Raw genomic sequence first — 22,044 nt, 5'->3', positions numbered from 1 at the left:
TAGTTTTTTTTTAATGTGGGTATGTTTAATATATATTTATTACACACTTAAAGAAAACAACCCTAAAATTACACATATATGTGTGTGTGTGTATTTAAACATACATTAAAAAACACTAAATTGCTTAAGAGAAAAACTAAATTACTTTATATATGCATGTGTGTGTATATATTCGTGTATTTATTTTTATACATATTTTTTAATCTGTGTATGTTTGTTTAATATATATATATATATATATATATATATATATAATATATATTATTAATGTGTGTATGTATATATATATATATATCTATATATATATATAAAAATAAATACACAAATATATATACACACTTTTTTTCTTGAGCAATTTAGTGGTTTTTAATGTGTATGTTTAATATATATTAGTAATTTTAGGGTTGTTTTCTTTAAGTGTGTAATAAATAAATATGTATATATTAAACATGCGCACATTGAAATATATATAAAAATAAATACACACGAATATGTATACACACATACATATATATATAAAGTAATTTCGTTTTTTTTCTTAAGCAATTTAGTATTTTTTTTTAATGTGGGTATGTTTAATATATATTTATTACACACTTAAAGAAAACAACCCTAAAATTACTTTAAAAAAAATTATATATAAGTGTGTAATATATATGTATTTTAAACATACACATTAAAAAAACACTTAATTGCTTAAGAAAAACTAAATATATATAAAAATAATTTTGTTTTTTTGTGTGGACGTATATACAATTCTAAACATACGCACACAAAAAAAGACTAAGTAATTTAATTTTTAAATGTGTGTATTAATGTATGTGTGTGTGTGTGTGTATATACTAAAATTTATATACTAGTATTTCTTTATCGCTCCTAATTGGGAGACCCAGACGATTGGGTGTATAGCTACTGCCTCCAGAGGCCACACAAAGCACTACACTTAAAAGTGTAAGGCCCCTCCCCTTCTGCCTATACACCCCCCGTGGGATCACGGGCTCCTCAGTTTTCATGCTTTGTGCGAAGGAGGTCAGACATCCACGCATAGCTCCACTGTTTGTAGTCAGCAGTAGCTGCTGACTATGTCGGATGGAAGAAAAGAGGGCCCATACTAGGGCCCCCAGCATGCTCCCTTCTCACCCCACTTTTGTCGGCGGTGTTTGTTAAGGTTGAGGTACCCATTGCGGGTACGGAGGCTGGAGCCCACATGCTGCATCCTTCCCCATCCCCCTTAGGGCTCTGGGTGAAGTGGGATTTTACCGGTCTCCAGGCACTGAGACCGTGCTCCATCCACAGCCCCTGAAAGGAACTGCTGCATATGGAGCTGAGTATCGTCAGGGACAGGACCCTGCTTCATCAAGGTACTCTGTGTCCCCACACAGACGCAGACACACTGCAGCATTGCTGGGTGTGTTAGTGCGCCGGGGACAACAGCGCGCACGCTTGTGCCACTGCTCACTACAGCTCTGCTGAGGGAGTATATGTATTCGGAACTGCCGCGCCGGCCGCTGCTGTCAGTTTGCTGCGGCGCGGCTGGGACTTGTGGTGCGCCGGGGACTTCCGCGCTGGCCGTGCATGTATGACGGCCGCGCTTATTACTCGAGTCCCCGGCTTTTGCGGCCTAGTTTCGTTTCGTTCCCGCCCCCAGGCCTGCCAGTCAGGGGAAGGGCGGGACGCTGTGCAGAATGTTAGCGCAGAGGGCTGGAGTCTACTTTACATACTCCAGCCCTCACACTGGGCACAGTGGGACACCAGTTTCCCGCACTTTGTCTGAGGCACGCCCACGGTCCGCCCCTTTTCACAGAACGCCGGCAGCCATTCCTGTGTGCAGTCTGAGCTGGAGAGGGGAGACAAGTTTTGGGAGACCCAGACACGGGATTCTGGCGACCACACACCCGCGTTTGAGCGGGCGGTAAGCGGCGCCTCTGGTGCTGAACCCACTAGTGCCGAAGTGTATATTTGTATTTTTATGCTTGTACGCTATACATTGCACTGTACGGTCGCTGGTGCTTCCTGGCTATATACCCTCCTAGATTGCTCAGAGGAGACAACAGCATGTCATCCGCAAAAAGCAAGGGTGCCAAGGCACAGGCTTTCTATGCTGCTTGTACCGCATGTGAGGCTTCTTTACCGGCAGGTTCCACTGACCCCCACTGTGTGCAGTGCTCGGCCCCTGTGGCAACTGCTCGGCCGGGGCCTCTGCTAGAGGTGACCTAGGGAGAACCACCTGTGAATACTGTCCAGGTGACGGGGACAGAGTTTGCAGTTTTCGCTGATAGATTGTCTGTGACTATGACTAGAATTCTAGAAACGTTGCAGTCTAGACCAGTAACTCAGACCATGGGCACTGTTCAATCATTGCTCCCTGGTCCCCCTCTGTTGGAACAGCCCCGGGCTCCGGGGGTGTCCCATGCATCCCAGTGTGACGGCTCGGACACGGACGACAGTCCCAGACAGCCTAAGCGAGCTCGCTATGAGCGGCCCTCGACTTCATCACACTGGTCAGGGTCCCAGCAGGAAGGCTCTCTGTGTGATGAGGCGGAGGTAGCTGATCAGGATTCTGATCCTGAGACCGCTCTCAACTTGGATACACCTGATGGGGACGCCATAGTGAATGATCTGATAGCGTCCATCAATAGAATGCTGGATATTTCTCCCCCAGCTCCTCCGGTGGAGGAATCAGCTTCACAGCAGGAGAAATTCCATTTCAGATATCCCAAGCGTAAATTGAGTTCTTTTCTGGACCACTCTGACTTTAGAGAGGCAGTCCAGAAACACCACGCTTATCCAGATAAACGTTTCTCCAAACGGCTTAAGGACACACGTTATCCCTTTCCTCCTGACGTGGTCAAAGGCTGGACCCAGTGTCCCAAGGTGGATCCCCCAATCTCCAGGCTTGCGGCTAGATCCATAGTTGCAGTGGAGGATGGGGCTGCACTTAAAGATGCCACTGACAGACAGATGGAGCTCTGGTTGAAATCCATCTATGAAGCTATCGGCGCGTCGTTTGCTCCAGCATTCGCTGCCGTATGGGCACTCCAAGCTATTTCAGCTGGTCTTACACAGGTTGACACTGTCACACGTACATCTGTGCCGCAGGTGGCATCCTTAACCTCTCAAATGTCTGCATTTGCGTCTTACGCGATTAATGCTGTTCTGGACTCTACGAGCCGTACGGCAGTGGCGTCCGCCAACTCCGTGGTTTTACGCAGAGCCTTGTGGTTAAGGGAATGGAAGGCAGATTCTGCTTCCAAAAAGTGCTTAACCAGTTTGCCATTCTCTGGTGACCGACTGTTTGGTGAGCGGTTGGATGAGATCATTAAACAGTCCAAGGGTAAGGATTCATCCTTACCTCAGCCCAGACAAACCAAACCCCAGCAGAGGAGGGGACAGTCGGGGTTTCGGTCCTTTCGAGGCTCCGGCAGGTCCCAATTCTCCTCGTCCAAAAGGACTCAAAAGGATCAGAGGAACTCAGATTCTTGGCGGGCTCAGTCACGCCCAAAAAAGACAGCCGGAAGACCCGCTACCAAGGCGGCTTCCTCATGACTTTCGGCCTTCTCTCTCCGCATCCTCGGTCGGTGGCAGGCTCTCCCGCTTTGGCGACATTTGGCTGCCACAGGTCCAAGACCGTTGGGTGAGAGACATTCTGTCCCACGGGTACAGGATAGAGTTCAGTTCTCGTCCTCCAACTCGATTCTTCAGAACGTCTCCGCCTCCCGACCGAGCCGATGCTCTTCTGCAGGCGGTGTGCACTCTAAAGGCAGAAGGTGTGGTGATCCCTGTTCCTCTTCAGGAGCAAGGTCACGGTTTTTACTCCAATTTGTTTGTGGTGCCAAAAAAGGACGGATCCTTCCGTCCCGTTCTGGACCTAAAACTTCTCAACAAGTACGTAAAAACCAGACGGTTCCGGATGGAATCCCTCCGCTCCGTCATCGCCTCAATGTCTCAAGGAGATTTCCTAGCATCAATAGACATCAAGGATGCTTATCTCCACGTGCCGATTGCTCCAGAGCATCAGCGTTTTCTACGGTTCGTTATAGGAGACGAACACCTTCAGTTCGTAGCTCTGCCTTTCGGTCTGGCGACAGCCCCACGGGCCTTCACCAAGGTCATGGCAGCAGTAGTAGCAGTCCTGCACTCTCAGGGACACTCTGTGATCCCTTACTTAGACGATCTGCTTGTCAAGGCTCCCTCTCAAGAGGCATGCCAACACAGCCTGAACGTTGCACTGGAGACTCTCCAGAGTTTCGGGTGGGTCATCTACTTTTCCAAGTCAAATCTGACCCCGACCCAATCGCTAACATATCTTGGCATGGAGTTTCATACTCTCTCAGCGATAGTGAAGCTTCCGCTGGACAAACAGCGTTCACTACAGACAGGGGTGCGATCCCTCCTTCAAGACCAGTCACACCCCTTGAGACGCCTCATGCACTTCCTAGGGAAGATGGTAGCAGCAATGGAGGCAGTCCCTTTCGCGCAGTTTCATCTGCGTCCACTACAGTGGGACATTCTACGCCAATGGGACGGGAAGTCGACGTCCCTCGACAGGAACGTCTCCCTTTCTCAGGCGGCAAAGGAATCTCTTCAGTGGTGGCTTCTTCCCACCTCATTGTCAAAGGGAAAGTCCTTCCTACCCCCATCCTGGGCGGTGGTCACGACGGACGCGAGTCTGTCAGGGTGGGGAGCGGTTTTTCTCCACCACAGGGCTCAGGGTACGTGGACTCAGCAAGAGTCCACCCTTCAGATCAATGTTCTGGAAATCAGAGCAGTGTATCTTGCCCTACAAGCCTTCCAGCAGTGGCTGGAAGGGAAGCGGATCCGAATTCAGTCGGACAACTCCACAGCGGTGGCATACATCAACCACCAAGGAGGAACACGCAGTCGGCAAGCCTTCCAGGAAGTCCGGCGGATTCTGACGTGGGTGGAAGACACGGCATCCACCATATCAGCAGTTCACATCCCAGGCGTGGACAACTGGGAAGCAGATTTTCTCAGTCGCCAGGGTATGGACGCAGGGGAATGGTCTCTTCACCCGGACGTGTTTCAAGAGATCTGTCGCCGCTGGGGGATGCCGGACGTCGACCTAATGGCGTCCCGACACAACAACAAGGTCCCAGTTTTCATGGCGCGGTCTCACGATCACCGAGCTCTGGCGGCAGACGCCTTAGTTCAAAATTGGTCGCAGTTCCGGCTCCCTTATGTGTTCCCACCTCTGGCACTGTTGCCCAGAGTGCTGCGCAAGATCAGGTCCGACTGCCGCCGCGCCATCCTCGTCGCTCCAGACTGGCCGAGGAGGTCGTGGTACCCGGATCTGTGGCATCTCACGGTAGGCCAACCGTGGGCGCTACCAGACCGACCAGACTTGCTGTCTCAAGGGCCGTTTTTCCATCGGAATTCTGCTGCCTGAACCTGACTGTGTGGCCATTGAGTCCTGGATCCTAGCGTATTCAGGATTATCTCAAGACGTCATTGCCACCATGAGACAAGCTAGAAAACCAACCTCCGCCAAGATCTACCACAGGACGTGGAAGATATTCTTATCTTGGTGTTCTGCTCAGGGAGTTTCTCCCTGGCCATTTGCATTGCCTACTTTTCTTTCCTTTCTACAATCCGGTTTGGAAAAAGGTTTGTCGCTCAGCTCCCTTAAAGGACAAGTCTCAGCGCTATCTGTATTTTTTCAGAAGCGACTAGCACGGCTTCCTCAGGTACGCACGTTCCTGCAAGGGGTTTGTCATATCGTCCCTCCTTACAAGCGGCCGTTAGAGCCCTGGGATCTGAACAGGGTTCTAGTTGCTCTCCAGAAGCCGCCTTTCGAGCCTATGAGGGATGTTTCCCTTTCTCGACTTTCACAGAAAGTGACTTTTCTAGTAGCGGTCACCTCTCTTCGGAGAGTGTCCGAGCTAGCAGCGCTGTCATCCAAAGCTCCCTTCCTGGTGATTCACCAGGACAAGGTGGTTCTGCGCCTGATTCCGGAGTTTCTCCCTAAGGTGGTATCCCCCTTTCATCTCAATCAGGATATCTCCTTACCTTCTTTGTGTCCTCATCCAGTTCATCAATGTGAGAAGGATTTGCATTTGTTGGATCTGGTGAGAGCACTCAGAATCTACATTTCCCGCACGGCGCCCCTGCGCCGCTCGGATGCACTCTTTGTCCTTGTCGCTGGTCAGCGTAAAGGGTTGCAAGCTTCCAAATCCACCTTGGCTCGGTGGATCAAGGAACCAATTCTTGAAGCCTACCGTTCTGCTGGGCTTCCGGTTCCCTCAGGGCTGAAGGCCCATTCTACCAGAGCCGTGGGTGCGTCCTGGGCATTACGGCACCAGGCTACGGCTCAGCAGGTGTGCCAGGCGGCTACCTGGTCGAGTCTGCACACTTTCACCAAGCATTATCAGGTGCATACCTACGCTTCGGCGGACGCCAGCCTAGGTAGACAAGTCCTTCAGGCGGCGGTTGCCCACCTGTAGGAAAGGACTGTTTTACGGTCCTGTCACGAGGTGTTATTTTACCCACCCAGGGACTGCTTTTGGACGTCCCAATCGTCTGGGTCTCCCAATTAGGAGCGATAAAGAAGAAGGGAATTTTGTTACTTACCGTAAATTCCTTTTCTTCTAGCTCCAATTGGGAGACCCAGCACCCGCCCTGTTTTCTTAGGGATTTTTGTTTTTTCGGGTACACATGTTGTTCATGTTAAATGGTTCAGTTCTCCGATGTTTCTTCGGATTGAATTTGTTTTTAAACCAGTTATTGGCTTTCCTCCTTCTTGCTTTTGCACTAAAACTGAGGAGCCCGTGATCCCACGGGGGGTGTATAGGCAGAAGGGGAGGGGCCTTACACTTTTAAGTGTAGTGCTTTGTGTGGCCTTCGGAGGCAGTAGCTATACACCCAATCGTCAATCGTCTGGGTCTCCCAATTGGAGCTAGAAGAAAAGGAATTTACGGTAAGTAACAAAATTCCCTTCTTTTCTTTTTTATATATAATATATACACTTTTTTTTTTTTTTTTTTTTAAGCTTTATTCACACATGCATGTTTGTTTCCACACTGCAAACAGCATTTGATAGAATGGGGGAATTTAGTCTGCAATTTAGACCAAACTCTGACCCTTCCCCAGACATGACAAAGTACCGGTGTCCTCAATTCATAATTTTTTGTCCCCTTTGTTTAACTTAAAAAAAAAAAAAAAAAGTGTCTATAGTTTTCCCTATAGAGATGTCTCAGCCTAAGTCATTATTTGTGACTTTTTGAAATGTTGCAAAATGTTTGTGCAGTTGTGCTTCGCACCCTATTGGACTACAAAATCTGATTTTTATATTTGCGCAGTCAAGGACTAACATTCAACATCTTAGGCTAGTTTCACACTTGCGTTGAACGACATCCGTTGCATTGCGTTGTGTGACGGATGTGTTGCATATAATGGCACAACGGATGCAATGGATCGTACAAAACAACGGAAAGCTTTTTTTTTTCTTCTTCTTTACAGTTTTACCGGCAGCAGACTATTGTGAACGCTCTCGCATGCCGGCGGCCGGGCGCTCAGCTGAGAGCTCTCGCATGCCGGCGGCCGGGCGCTCAGCTGAGAGCTCTCGCATGCCGGCGGCCGGGCGCTCAGCTGAGAGCTCTCGCATGCCGGCGGCCGGGCGCTCAGCTGAGAGCTCTCGCATGCCGGCGGCCGGGCGCTCAGCTGAGAGCTCTCGCATGCCGGCGGCCGGGCGCTCAGCTGAGAGCTCTCGCATGCCGGCGGCCGGGCGCTCAGCTGAACGCTCTCGCATGCCGGCGGCCGGGCGCTCAGCTGAACGCTCTCGCATGCCGGCGGCCGGGCGCTCAGCTGAACGCTCTCGCATGCCGGCGGCCGGGCGCTCAGCTGAACGCTCTCGCATGCCGGCGGCCGGGCGCTCAGCTGAACGTTCGGCCACCGAGAAACAAAATACATTTTCTGTGATTAAAAAAAAAAAAATGAGCATGCGCAGTGAAAATAAAGGTTTCCGCCGCTCAAAAAAAGTTACATGCAGCGTTCCTTCCACCTGACGCAGTATCAAAATAACGACGCTGCGTCGTCCAGCGGATGCAACGCTGACACTTGCGTTACAGTGCGTCGTCCATACAAGTCTATGGAGATAGCGCAGTGCATTAACGGACTGCGCTATTCTCCATAGTGACGGACTGCGCTGAACGCAAGTGTGAAAGTAGCCTTAAAGGACTGTCACAATTTCCTTTGAAAAAGGTAAAAGAAAAAGAGTAGTTGTGTTTTCTGCACATGTGAACAGCACCTAATACGGTAGAGTTCTGATTGTAAGGCTACATGCGCACACTGCAGCTTTTTCTGCACACAAACTGCAAGCAAAACTGCACCTTGTCAGAGAGAGCCTGGAAATGTAAAAAAAAACCGCTTGTAATGTAGGTGTAATGTTGTGACAAAAATGCTAGAAGCATGAACATGCTGCATTTTTTTTTTTTGTCACAAACTTTTGACAAAGCGCTGACAAACTGCAATGTGCGCACAGCAAATCTGACTTCTCATAAACTTTGCTGGGAAGACAAATGTCTGAAAGTTCTGACAACAAAACTGCACCAAAAAACGCAGCGTGCGTATGTAGCCTAAGTATACAGTTTAAAGATAAAATTCTGAATCCTTGATGTCGCCACTAGGGGGAGCACTGTTTGCAGTAATCTCTTTAGCTCCCCCTAGTGGTGACTACAGGGAGTTTTGATTTCCATATCAGAAAAAAAAACAAACATCTTGAAATCCCTTCTAAAGCTACTTTCACACAGTTTTTTTTCCATCAGACACCATCCAGAAAAAAACAGATAAAACGGATCTGGCGCCGGATCAATTTTATCTCCATTGATTTGTATTAGCGCCGGATTGTGCCTGATGGCCTTGCGTTGCATCCGGCTTTTGCCAGATCCGTCGTAATTGGCTAATGCGGCGGCCAGATGGAACGTCTCTTGTAATGCTTTTTGTCTCTGACAAAAAAAACACATTGCGCCGGATCCGGCGTGATCTACAATGGAAGCCTATGGACGCCGGATTCGGCGTAATGCGGCGGCAAAAAATGTATGTGGCCGCCGGATCCGTTTTTGTAAACGGAGCATGCTCCAATGTATTGAAAAAAAAAAAACGGATCCAGCAAAAAAACGGATGCGCTGGATCTGTTTTTTTGACGGATCAGGTATACCAGAACCGTCAACAAAAAAAGGATCAGGCGCATCAGTTTTTGCATATTCTGCGCCGGATCCGTTGCATCAGGCAGACGCCGGATTGTGCCTGATGCCAAACAACTGATGTGTGAACGTAGCCTTAGCGGATGGTTGAGGGCGCCTCACTGATCTGATATTGTTGGCTCATCAGTATTAAAGGCTCTATAAAACCCCTTTAGGCTATGTGTCCACGGTAGAATGTTGCTGCGGATTTTTCTGTATGAAAATCCGCGGCTTTCCCGCAAAATCCGCACCTTTTCAAAGGTGCGGATTTTGGTGCGGATTTTTTTCCCCCCCAATTCTGAAGCTAAAATCCGGATCAAAATCCGCAACAATAATTGACATGTTGCAGATTTTTCCGGATCAAAATCCGCACCAAATCCGCAGCATGGGCACAGCATTTCCAAAATGCCATAGAAATGGCTGGGAAGTGCCGCTGCTGCAGATTTTCGGGAAATCCGCGGCTTTTCCGCGAGAAATCCGCGGCAAAATCCGCACATTTTCCGCAGCGTGGACACATAGCCTTAAATTCCACTACATAATACAAGATCTAAGAAACAGACATGGAGACTTTTTGTTTTTATTGTTTCTTTTAATGGTTTGAATAAATGCCTCCACCTTGGGGAAGCATCTCGTTGGCAGCTTTGCTCCCATATGGAGCTCACTGGACAATCTCCGCACTCAAGGGGGCGGTCTCGTCATGTCGCTGTCACTCAGGGTCTCCCACGCACACCGATGCAAGAGCTGTCTACACTTGGACAATGAGGAGTTAAAGACATGGGGAAGGGTGGGGGGCGGGGGAGGTAAGGGAGGTTCATTGTGATACAGAAGGCACTTTATGTGGCTGCCCGCAGATCATTACTCCTGTACCCAAGGGCCACACAGAGCATCACTCCCTTTAAGCTGGTTTATCTGCTGTACCTCGGTCATTAATGGTGCAGGGGCCTAAAGAAACGCTGACCTGTCAGTCTGCAGATGACCCCAGCCTGTAATATTACACGTGTGTGAATGAGATTTTATAATATCCAGCATGCGATGTTTACAGGTGTAATTGTAAGGACTGCTTACTAAAATCGATTTTTAAAAAGCCCAACCCCCCCACCCACCATTACTGACAAAAGTATTGTATCCTCTCTCAACTGTGTGACTGTCCCCTAAAGGAAATGCTGGCTTTTAAAATAAAAAAATAATGCAGGTTGTTATTTTTTGGGGGTTTTTTTAATGCCCCAGGCCTCCAAACCTGCATCAAGCCAAATGATAAAATTCTGCTTGCAGCCACCACTAGGGGGAGCTCACTGCACTCACTGCATACACAATAAACCTGTGTGCAGGAAGCAGTGCCCTCTAGTGGTGGCTGCAGAAATGTACAAGTCTAATTAGGGACTTTTCAGGATATATTCACAATCTACAGAATATAAATCTGCAAGGTTCATCTGAGTGGCATTTAATATTTGCAAGCCGCATTTTGATAAATAGGAAAGCTGCAAACATTTCTTCTCGTGTGACTATGTAAGCTCTGACCGCTGTTAAAAAAAAAAAATCTCAGAATTAATGTGAATATGGCTGGACCTTGTACGAAATTTAGAAGTTTACTTTAAAGCGGATCTAACATCAGATTTCACAGTACAAAATGCATACATTTAATAGTTTTTTTTTTTAAGACCTGATGAGGCTGGTGTATTTACTATGAATAAATTAGAATTTTTGTATAAGTCATTCTATGACTCCAGAAAAAAGAATTCTACATCAATTCTGATGTTTTCATAGTAAATACACCAGCTCACTTTGATATCAATGTTATACAGCCATTCTGATGTTGAGTCTCACAGTAAGTACACCAGCCTTGTCAGGTTTTGGAGGTCTATTTGACATTATATGCATTTTGGATTGTGAAGTCTTGGTAACTATATACCCTTTAAAGCAGATCTGACACCAAACAATACATTTTAGTTGATAATCCTTAGAGAATAGAACTATTAGTTGTGTGAAACGCGCGTCGGTGCACAATGTTAAGGCCCCGTTCACATTGCTATTAAAGCCTCAGATGTCAGGAATATCTCCTCTGCAGTATATCCCTCTATGTGAGTATGCGATGGGAAAAATCGGCAATAGAAAAAAAAAAAAAGTAGACCCTGTATGTGGTCGTGGGGTTGGGCTGGCCCTGTTCATTGGCGCCATTAATGAAGATGCCGCGTAGCAGAACCGTAAACGCACTCCTGCCATAGAAATCGATGCATTTGTGTACGATTGGTCAAAACTGAGTCATATGTGCAAAGTAAAGCAGAGGTTTACCATATTCTCATTGAAGATATGGCTCTAAAGGGAGTCAAGACCCACCGCTGGTAATGGTTGAGGACCCCTTTAACCAAGAGGTGGATATTCCATACATAAATGATAAAATCAGGGCTGAGATTGGGGGAAAAAAGGGGTCTTTTCCCCCAAAACTGCCGTTCGTCCATGGGATTCTGGTAGGCAAAAGGTGGGGGAATGGACCCTTTTAAAGAGCTTGAAGGAAAACTATAGAAAAATAACGTTTTGCTTAAAGGGGTTGTCTGAGATTGTGATATTGACTTAAAGGGGTCATCCAGTACACTGTGTATGGAGCTGTGCTCTGTACACTACTTCCAGTCTCGGTGTGGCATTCGTCGGACCCTCACTAATCTGGTATAGGTGACCTATCATAAAAAGACCCCAATCATTTTGTCCTGGACGACCCCTTTAATATTGAATTCTTAGGGAGAAGTGACTTTGGCATTTTCTCTCCAGGGCTTGAGAAATTAATGTATTTAAAAAGGAGAGGGGGGGTGTGGTTACTTTCTCACGCCGCGTCCTCGGTCTCCATAGGGAGTTCCGGTGACTGCGATGATCCAGACGAGTCTAGGGTCGTCCATGTACAACACGGAGACTAATGGGGGCAGGACGGTGTGGAATGTGCTGCGGATTCCTGTGCCTGGCCCGGAGCCCCCCGACGTGCGGAGGGAACGCACAAGGCCGTGCCGCTGACGTACACACGAGCGGGATTGCTGCTCTTGGAGCCAGAAAGGTTTTCATTCCCCGCTGTGACAAATTGGATTTCAGAGCGCATTGCTTACATAAGACTTGGGCAGACGCGCCGCTTATCACAAGTGTCCTGGGAGTAAATCTGAGAAAAGGGACCAGCACCACTCGGTCCCTGAGCTGCAATACCAGACCAAGCCAGCAGGCAAGAGGGGGCGCTGTTTCTGGGAAAAAGCAGCCATGTTTTTCTAATCTCATAATTCCCTTTGGTTCTCTAGGAATCCAATAGATGGTGACTGACAAATATTTTGATTTATTGGGCGGCACGGTGGCTCAGTGGTTAGCACTGGAGTCTTGCAGCGCTGGGGTCCTGGGTTCTAGTCCCACTAAGGACACTATCTGCAAGGAGTTTGTATGTTCTCCCCGTGTTTGCGTGGGTTTCCTCCCACACTCCAAAGACATACTGATAGGGAATTTAGATTGTGAGCCCCAATGGGGACAGTGTTGCTGATGTATGGAAATAAAAGTGAATAAATATTATTATTATATATTTATTATTTTTACCTAATTTTATCCTAAGAGAAGACAGCCAATTACATGCCATTCTAATAATTTAAAGGGACAGTTGAAGATCCATGTCTACCTTATTTCAAAAACAGCGCCATCCTTGCCGCAGGTTGGTTGTGGTATTGCGGCTCATTTCTGTTACAGCGTCAGGGTCTTCGATTGGCCTCTATTAATGCAGAATTTTTTAGTATTTGGAAATCAGACGACCCCCTTTAACTCCCGACTCCAAATCGTGAACTTGGGGACCCTTAAAATCAAGAGATACCAGCAGAGCATCGAACTCACACATCACTCGCAGTCTATAACATAGCTTGTTTGGCTCCGTCAATGGCGGCGCCTGCGGAGAACCTCCTCCTCGTTCATTGGTAAATGCCGGCTATATGGGGGTTTGATTGGTTTTAAAAGCAAAAAAAAATTTCTGCGCCCTCGGAGGACAAAGCAAAAGAGAAGCGGCATTCATTGCGCCTGAATGCGTTGTCACAAGATATCTATTGGGGGGGGGGGACGACTGAAATGGTGCGGAGTGGAGAAAGTGCAGAGAGCAAAGTTAGTGCATAGGTACGTGTCAAAAAAAAAAAGAAGAAATGAGCGGAATGTGATATAAAGAGACCGCGACGATACAAGTCCGAGAGGGGAACAGTTCTGGAATGAGGATGGAGCGTGTGATCGGCCGTCGTAGAGCCGGTGATGAGGACGCAGAGAATCGGAGGGTGGACGCGAGAGCCGACGTTTCCCGGACTCCCCCACGCTCCGCTCCTCTCTTGTCGTTTCGCAGAGTCCGCTCCTTTCCGAGCATCTCCATTATTATTGCTTTTCTCGGAAGGCGTATACAAAAAAAAGAAACCTTCTCTCGTGAATTTTGAAAGGGGGGGGAATAAAGACCGTGGATCACAAAGGTAACTTCACCTGGCCTCCGACAAAGTGCTTCGTTCTGCTCAGTCCGCAAAGAATCTCAATACCCGGGGAAGTTATCTTTACTGTTCAGTGTTTGCCCGTCCGTCCCTCCTGCCCGTTTTGGTCCCACAAAAAGGAATAAAAAGCAAATTCTGCAAAAGTGATAGAAATCCAGCGAAGATTTCCGAGGCTGAAAAATGCACAGTGGTGCATCAGGTCCGCGGGAATCACGGGGGCCGGGAATGTAACGGGGGGCACACTTCTTCGGCAGAGGAGGAGCCCCTGTGTGTAGCAGGTTTAGTGGGCACAGGTGGAAAGTTACAGGGGCTTGGCCTTCTCAGTTGACCACCGCTGGTTTCAGTAACAAGGACCCTGGAGGGATGACCACCCATCCTGGCAGGAGAGAATCTGAGCCCATGCCAGGCGAGAGATCTAGGACCCCGCTGGGTAGCAGAGACAGTGCGTCTGCTGAACTAGGCCTCGCTTTTGACCCTTCAGTCCTTTCAACACCCTCTGGCCTTTGACTTTTAAGTCGCTTGTCACTTTCCGATTTTCCTGCTGAAATCAGAGAGACTAAAGGCAATCCGAGACCGGCGGCAGAGTACGCCTGGGACAGCAGGGAGCCCTTGGCCAAGTTGAGAGGGGACCCTGCAAGTGTCAACATGGGATTTGGCAACCCCGCCAGAGCAGAAGCTACGCCGCTACAAGCCAACGAGCTCAGGTCTAAAGGTCCCGATGCCAATGGGATTGGCAGGGTCTGACTGCCAAAGATGGCTGCTGGATTGGGAATAATGAGTTGTGTACCACCTGCATAGCTGCCGTCCCCCACCGCTGGTAATTTGGGTGGCTGGTGTATCTTCAATAACTGGCGTTGCTGATGCGAGATGAAGTGGCCGTGCGCCTTGATGTGTTTCCGTAGAGAGCTGGGGTCTGTGTAGCGTTTCTGACACCCGGGCATCTTGCAGTAGTAGGGCTTGTCCACGTAGTGGGTGCGCGTGTGCTTGAAGCGGTCGCTTGAGTTGGAGTAACGCTTGTTGCAGCCCTCGTAGGGACACATGTAGGGCTTTTCACCTGTCCAAAACAGAGAAAAAAATGGTGTCATGAAAAAAAGGTGATGGCAGAAAAATCCACCGGGGGCGCTCTAGATCACAAGAATAACTATGATATTAAAGGGGAACTCCCTCCAAACGGAGTCCCCGATAATCTCTAGATCTTGACATTTAAAGGGAACCTGTCACCAGTTTTTCTGCCTATAAGCTGCGGCCACCACCACTGGGCTCTTATATACAGCATTTTAACATGCTGTATACAGTGTGCATATATATATATATATATATATTTATGGTATATACATAGTGTGTGTGTGTGTATATATATATATATATATATATATATATATATATATATATATATATATATATATACACACACAGTGTGTTAACTTGAGAACGGCGGCAGCTATTGGCATAGAAGTGGTGTCTAGGTATAGTAAAGTAGCCATGCGCTATGCAATGAAACCACCTATAGCGCCACCTGCTGGAAAACAATGGAGTTAGCATTTTTATCTCGAAAACGGAACGAGATAGAGAAAAAAAAAGTGAATTCAAAAGTTGTAGGGCATCATCAATTCAATACAAATCGACACCTTGCATACAGAAATGCTATGATATGAAACTCATCACCCCCCCCAAAACATTGAATGCTGATCACGCATATGGCGTTCATTTAACTCAGCTGCAATGCACATCTGGGCTCTGCACAGCATACTGTATCTTGCTGCACGCTGTGCAATATGGAAGGTGACACGTTTGCACAAGCATCTGTGATGCGTCGTCGTAGGTCCTGCAATGTTGGTGGAGGGGTCACATACACTATATACATGGCGCTATAGGTGGTTTCATTTTGTAGCGCATGGCTACTTTACTATACCTAGACACCACTTCTATGCCTATAGCTGCCGCCGTTCTCAAGTTAATAGCGGTCGATAGGAAATGGGTGGACACACTGTATAAGAGCCCAGGCCTCTGTGTAAAACAAAAAAACACTTTATAATACTCACCTAGACGGTCGCACTGCGGTGGATTCTAGTCAGATGGTTGTTTTGATTCTCTGGTGCCGGCGCCTCCTCTTTTGGCCATCTTTATCCTCCTTCTGAAGCCTGTGTGCTTGACGCGTCCTACGTCATAGACACTCGCCGGTCCTGCGCATGCGCATTACAATGCTTTGATCTGCCCTGCTGAGGGCAGATCAAAGTGCGCCTGCGCAGGACCTCAATGCCGGTGCGTGTGCATGACGTAGGACGCATCAAGCACCGCGGCGACAGAAGAAGGAGAACAAAGATGGCTGAAAGAAGTGGTGCCGGCACCAGAGAACCAAGACAACCATCTGACTAGAATCCACCGCAGCACGACCGTTAGGTGAGTACATCACCAAAAAAGGAGGCTAGGCACCACCTGAAAGATTAAATAAAGCCATGTACCAAACAATAGAACCTGAACAGCAAACAAGATACATGTCAGGCACCAGGCTTTCTAGTAACAAATGATATCTGGGGCAGACCTTGAGTTGTGCAAATATATATGAAATTTATTTAAACAGGGTGGCATGAACAAAATACACTATCAACTCCATGGATCAGATCAAAAGGGCACTATGAGATATCATATAGGAAAACAGTACCACAATGTATGCCCTAACCGCCTATAGGGAACTCAATATAGGTCTGTGTTAATACTCCATCCGTAATTTTTTTTTTTTTTTGAGACTATAGTCGTTTAACAGACAGTCTCAAGGATTACTGTTCCAGAGCTATGCAATTATAGATTACGGATGGGATATTAACACAGAGCTATATTGAGTTCCCTATAGGGGGTTAGGGCATACATTGTGGTACTGTTTTCCTATATGATATCTCATAGTGCGCTTTTGATCTGATCCATGGAGTTGATCGTGTATTTTGTTCATGTTTGATTTTAAATTATTTTAACTATGTATGTGTTTCTTGCCACCCTGTTTAAATAAATTTCATATATTTGCACAACTCAAGGTCCGCCCCAGATATCATTTATTACTAGAAAGCCTGGTGCCTGACATGTATCTTGGTTACTGTTAGGTAAGTATTATAAAGTGTTTTTTATGTTCTCATAGCAGCCTGGGCTCTTATATACAGTATGTTAGAATGCTGTATATAAGAGCCCGGTGGTGGCAGATGCAGCTTATAGGCCGAAAAAGTGGTAACAGGTTCCCTTTAAAGAGAATTTCCCCCCATAACATAAATCAGAAGTTGAGCCTTGTGGCAAACGCAGCAGATGTCAGCTGTAACATACAGGAGGCGCCTCGCTGCAACAGCCGGGACTGCGGATACCTGTGATCCCAGATGCTTAAGGGGCATCTATGTCTGTCACAGCAACACATCTGGGGGCCGATGAGGTGACAAGGGGCCTCACAAATGGCTGGCCCTTCATGGGGGAAAAAAAAATAAATCCCTTTCCCACTATTAAAACAGCTTTACCCATAAATGTATGAAGATAAATATAAAGTAAACAAATGGCATCACCAGGTCCGTCATGACACAAACTATGAAGAAGAAGCCCCGTCTCAGAGATGGAGACCCTACTGCACCTGTATGGGTCCGTTTTTTTATGGTTGTTTTTTTTTACACACCCATTAAGTCCAGAAAAATGGAGAAGACGCATCGCTTACATGCTGCGATTTATTTTTCATTCTGTATGAACCCCCCCACCAAAAAAAACCAAAACGCTCATCTAAATGCACCAGGAACCTATATTGGTCTCTGCGCGGTTTTGCACACGGATCGTCTGAAGACGTTTTCAGCTTTTGTGCGGCATTCTCCTATATAACACTTCAGCATATATACTGATATATCACAAGGGGGGCAGACAGACGTGTGGACAGAAAGCCGCTGTGAGACCTACCTGTGTGTGACCGGTTGTGGATCTTCAGGTTTTCCAGGCGTGAGAAACTTTTGTGACAAGTCGGGCAGCAATGCGGCCTCTCGTTAGTGTGGGTGCGGATGTGAATCAGCATCTTATACCTGCGGGCACAGGAAACATCATATATATTAGTATTGTCTGCAATCTGGGGCAACTACAACTCCCAGCATGCCTTGACCACCTTCAGTACAGCTGGAGAGCCACTGGTTGTAATTTACAAATAGTCCTGCAGGTGGCGATGTTGGTTCCCTAGTACATAACTATATCTGGAGGGGGGGAAGGTTCGAGGGCTTGGACCCTGATCACTAATGCTAAAAATCGGGGTACTAAACCCTTTTTGTATGGAGCAGCTTAGTGATGTGACCTCTGCTCCATTCACTTCTATGGGACTAAGAAGCAGATGTCCCTGTTATTCCCAGAGTGGTGATCACACACCCACACACCGCTCCATGCTCACGGCCGACTTCACTCCCCCTGTTCTTAGACTGGATGGGGATCCCACTAGTGGATCCCATGGATAAATGATGAATGTATTTAGTGGGGAAACTTTAAAGTGTCAATAGATGTCAGTTCTGTATATATTTTCCGGTCTGTGGATGTGAACAATCGTGTTACATTCACTGACATGAAGCAGAGTTGTCATTTATTTATTTATTTATTTATATATATATTTTTTTTATTATTATTATTATTTATTTTTATTTTTTTTTTTTTAAATGATGATAAATGGAAACAGTCTATTATATGTGCAATGTATGAATTGTACGGTCACGTCCCCTTGTGGGTTAATATATCATAAAAAATATTTTTTTTTTTGTGTTTAAAAAAAGTGAAAAAAATATTTGTTTTAATAAATCGATGTCAGAATGGCCGTATAATCCTTTATGAGGGATTTTCTTATCACCCATAATATTTAAATGATATTTTTTCCTTAATATCTGGATTATACAGTCATTCTAACGTTGATTTTAATAGTAAGTACATCAGGATCATCAGGTTCAGATCTGTTTAAAGGGGCCTATGGTGAAAATAAGTTATCACCTATCTACTAATAATAAATAATGGATTGGTGGGGGTCTGTGGGGGTCCGACTGCTGGAAGAACTTTATTTGTGGTCACGCCTGGCCGCTGCTTGCATTCATTTCCTACGTGGCTGCGCTCGATTTTCTTAAAGAATGAATGCAGCAGCGGTCGGGCGTCCAACCTGCCCGTCCTGTTTTGTAAGTGCCCCGTCTGTTTTACCGCGCTGTTCACACTTTGCAGAATCTGCGCTATACCTGTCGTGTTCCCCTAGTGGTGCGGATTTTACCGCTGCAGATTTTGTATTTTCCGTGGATGGGTGCCATGTGGACGATGTACCCTGACTGTGGGCCGCTGCTCTCACCTGGCATTGAATCCTCGGCCCCGGCGGGCACATCCCTCCCAGTGGCAGCAGTATCCGGCGTCTTTTTCTGGTTTCACATGGAAATCATTAACGTGATCCACCAACTCTTGCAATAACTCGAAAAGGCGGTTGCACTGAAAAGTCATAGGTCAAAGGTGAAGCCAAGCGCTGAGAAATGATCTGCGGTGAGCGGGACGAGGGGAGGGGGGGCCGGGGACAGACAGCGAGATCTCTCCTCTTCTTCCCAGAAAACAAGTAACTTACTAACACAATATCTCATAATATACGGTTATTAATTGGTGAGAAAAATACCATTTTATCTGCCACAGCGCCCCCATTTATTAGTGGTTGTGCCTGGTATTGCAGCTCAGTTTTGCTGCAAAATTGGTTTACAACATCACTGGTGGTGCTGAGAATCGCCCCTCCCCCACCGATCTGATACCGATGGCCTCTCGTAAGGGAAAGTCATCCATGTACCAGTTCTTAAAGATGAGGGAATGGATTTGCAAGTGGCCACTTTGGTGGTCTGTGGCTGCAAGACAGGGGCCCTACGACCCCCTCTTATCTGTACGTTCTTCTGGACCCCCCTCATCTAGTATAAATATTAGTTATATACAAGTGTTGTCTGCTGCTCTTTCCTATAGAGAGGAACACAACAAAAAAAATTAGAATATAAAGCCCGATCCTTTTGTCTTCAGGGATTATAAGCTGATGCCAGAGATGTCTGGCAGTGGCTTTTGTTCCCTCTATACATTGAAAACACATGCACTTTCAACAAAACCGAGTGTACATATGTATGGCGGAGTCAGGAGAGGTAGATACTTGCTGGACACGTGGTTTTCCAACAGCTTTAGGCTTTACCTTGTAAACAGACCTTCTATTATGGTGATATAATATGCAATCCCCTAATAAAAAATAAATCCCTTTAAAAGGAACCAATCAGCAGGATTTTCATATATAAAGTAAAGCCGGTGTTATACTGGCACTCGGATGCTGAATCGAGGCATAGCTTTTGTTCTGAGATTTGATGTTTTATTTCATAAATATGGGCAAGTAAAGTTCCAGCAATGCACTGCTATTTGATTGACAGGTGCAACAGGAAGGGAATATGGGGGTCGGGTTTTGCTATCTATTCCCGCCCCTGTCTATTGCCTGGCCTTCCTCCCCCTGTCGCCGTCATATACGTTAATTTCGGCGCATGCGCAGCATAATGTGTAAGGGGCACTTTGCACACAATGACATCGCAGGTGCGATGTCGGAGGGGTCATGTTGAAAGTGACGCACATCCGGCGTCGCACTCGACATCGTAGTGTGTAAATCCTAGATGATACGATTAACGAGCGCAAAATCGTCGTAATCGTATCATCGGTGTAGCGTCTGGGAATTCCATAATTGCGCGACTGTGACAGGTAAGATGTTGTTCCTCGTTCCTGCGGCAGCACACATCGCTGTGTGTGACGCTGCAGGAGCGAGGAATATCTTCTTACCTGCGTCCTGCAGCTCACGCCGGCTATGCGGAAGGAAGGAGGTGGGCGGGATGTTTACATCCCGCTCATCTCCGCCCCAACGCTTCTATTGGCCGCCTGCCGTGTGATGTCGCTATGACGCCGCACAACCCGCCCCCTTAATAAGGAGGCGGGTCACCGGCCAGATCGATGTCGCAGGGCAGGTGAGTGCATGTGAAGCTGCCATAGCGATAATGTTAGCTACGGCTGCTATCACAAGATATCGCTGCTGCGACGGGGGCGGGGACTATCGCGCTCGGCATCGCAAGCATCGGCTTGCGATGTCGTTGTGTGCAAAGTGCCCTTAAGTGTTGCAGAAAACTCTTCACTAAAGTTGTCATCGGAGTCGGCACCTGCGCATAGCGCTATGTACGGCACCATCTTTTGTGAACACTCTGTCTTCCTGCATCGGACAATATTCGCTCTGTGAAGGCAGCGCATGCGCCCTTGCATCCTATGCTCTTGCTATGATTGTGGGAGCGTGCGCAGTCACAACAGAAGAATTGGAGACCTTCTCCAAAATCAGCTCGCCGGAGACTGCACCCAAGAACACGAGACACACTCTTCAAAAGAGACGGGATAAAAATGCAGGAAGACAGTGTTCACAAAGGTAGAGATAGCGCTATGCGCAGGCGCTGACTCCAACGCCTTCTTAAGGGTGCTTTACACGCTGCGACTTCGCTAACAATATATCGTCGGGGTCACGTCGTTAGTGACGCACATCCTGCGCCGTTCGCGACATCGCAGCGTGTGACACCAAGGAGCGACGTGCAACGATCGCAAAAACATAAAAAATCGGTGACGTTGACACTTTGCTCCTTTACGAAATATCGTTGGTGGTACATGCCGCTGGTTGTTCCTCGTTACTGCGGCATCACACATCGCTATGTGTGACACCGCAGGAGCGACGAACATCTCCTTACCTGCGTCCACCGGCAATGAGGAAGGAAGGAGGTGGGCGGCATGTTCCGGCTACTCATCTCCTCCCCTCCTCTTCTATTGGACGGCCGTTTTGTGATGTCGCTGTGACGCCAAACGTTCCTCCCCCTTGAGGGAGGGATTGTTCGGCATCAACAGCGACGTTGCAGAACAGGTATGTGCGTGTGACACTGCCGTAGTGATAATGTTCGCTACGGCAGCGATCACAACATATTGCAACAAAGAGGTGGGCTAGCGATGTCACAGCATGTAAAGCACCCTTTAGTGAAGACTTTTCTGCAAAACATACACATGATACTGTGCATGCGCCGAAATTAACATCTATGATGGTGATGAGTCGCCCACCGCAGCGCTGCAGCGGTCGCCTGCGGGACACTGCGGGGACTTCTCTGTAGGGACCCTTCTGGCCACAGGTATGTCAGGTTCACTTTCATAGGAGTCGTGACGCCAATCTCGGTTTTGCGGCCAGGGTGATAGGGGACCGCCACTGCAGTTTAATGAGCGTCTGGGGCTGATGACATTTGCAGTTTGATGGTATGGCCTCCCGAGAGTGAGGCTGGCCCCAGGGGCTCGGGTGTATGTGTGTGGAACCACAGGTCACAGAATAACTC

At 47.4% G+C, this 22,044-nt stretch overlaps 1 protein-coding gene across 4 annotated transcripts in view; it reads right to left on the bottom strand.

The window, feature by feature from the left end:
- Positions 1 to 9,775: 9,775 nt before the first annotated feature.
- The window catches only part of GLIS2 (GLIS family zinc finger 2), a 49,813-nt gene continuing 37,544 nt past the window's right edge, over positions 9,776 to 22,044 (bottom strand). For all 4 annotated transcript variants that reach the window (XM_075318228.1, XM_075318226.1, XM_075318227.1 and 1 more), the window contains 3 exons: positions 18,990 to 19,123; positions 17,588 to 17,706; positions 9,776 to 14,723 (listed from right to left, as the gene is read on the bottom strand). In XM_075318228.1, the coding sequence (XP_075174343.1) occupies positions 13,990 to 14,723; positions 17,588 to 17,706; positions 18,990 to 19,123 (987 nt within the window). In that variant the 3' untranslated portion in view covers positions 9,776 to 13,989. The remainder of the gene's footprint in view (positions 14,724 to 17,587; positions 17,707 to 18,989; positions 19,124 to 22,044) is intronic.

The sequence above is a fragment of the Anomaloglossus baeobatrachus genome, chromosome 7 (assembly GCF_048569485.1).
Source record: "Anomaloglossus baeobatrachus isolate aAnoBae1 chromosome 7, aAnoBae1.hap1, whole genome shotgun sequence".
In the NCBI taxonomy this organism is placed as follows: domain Eukaryota; kingdom Metazoa; phylum Chordata; class Amphibia; order Anura; family Aromobatidae; genus Anomaloglossus; species Anomaloglossus baeobatrachus.
This window is presented reverse-complemented; position numbering and strand designations above follow the sequence as displayed.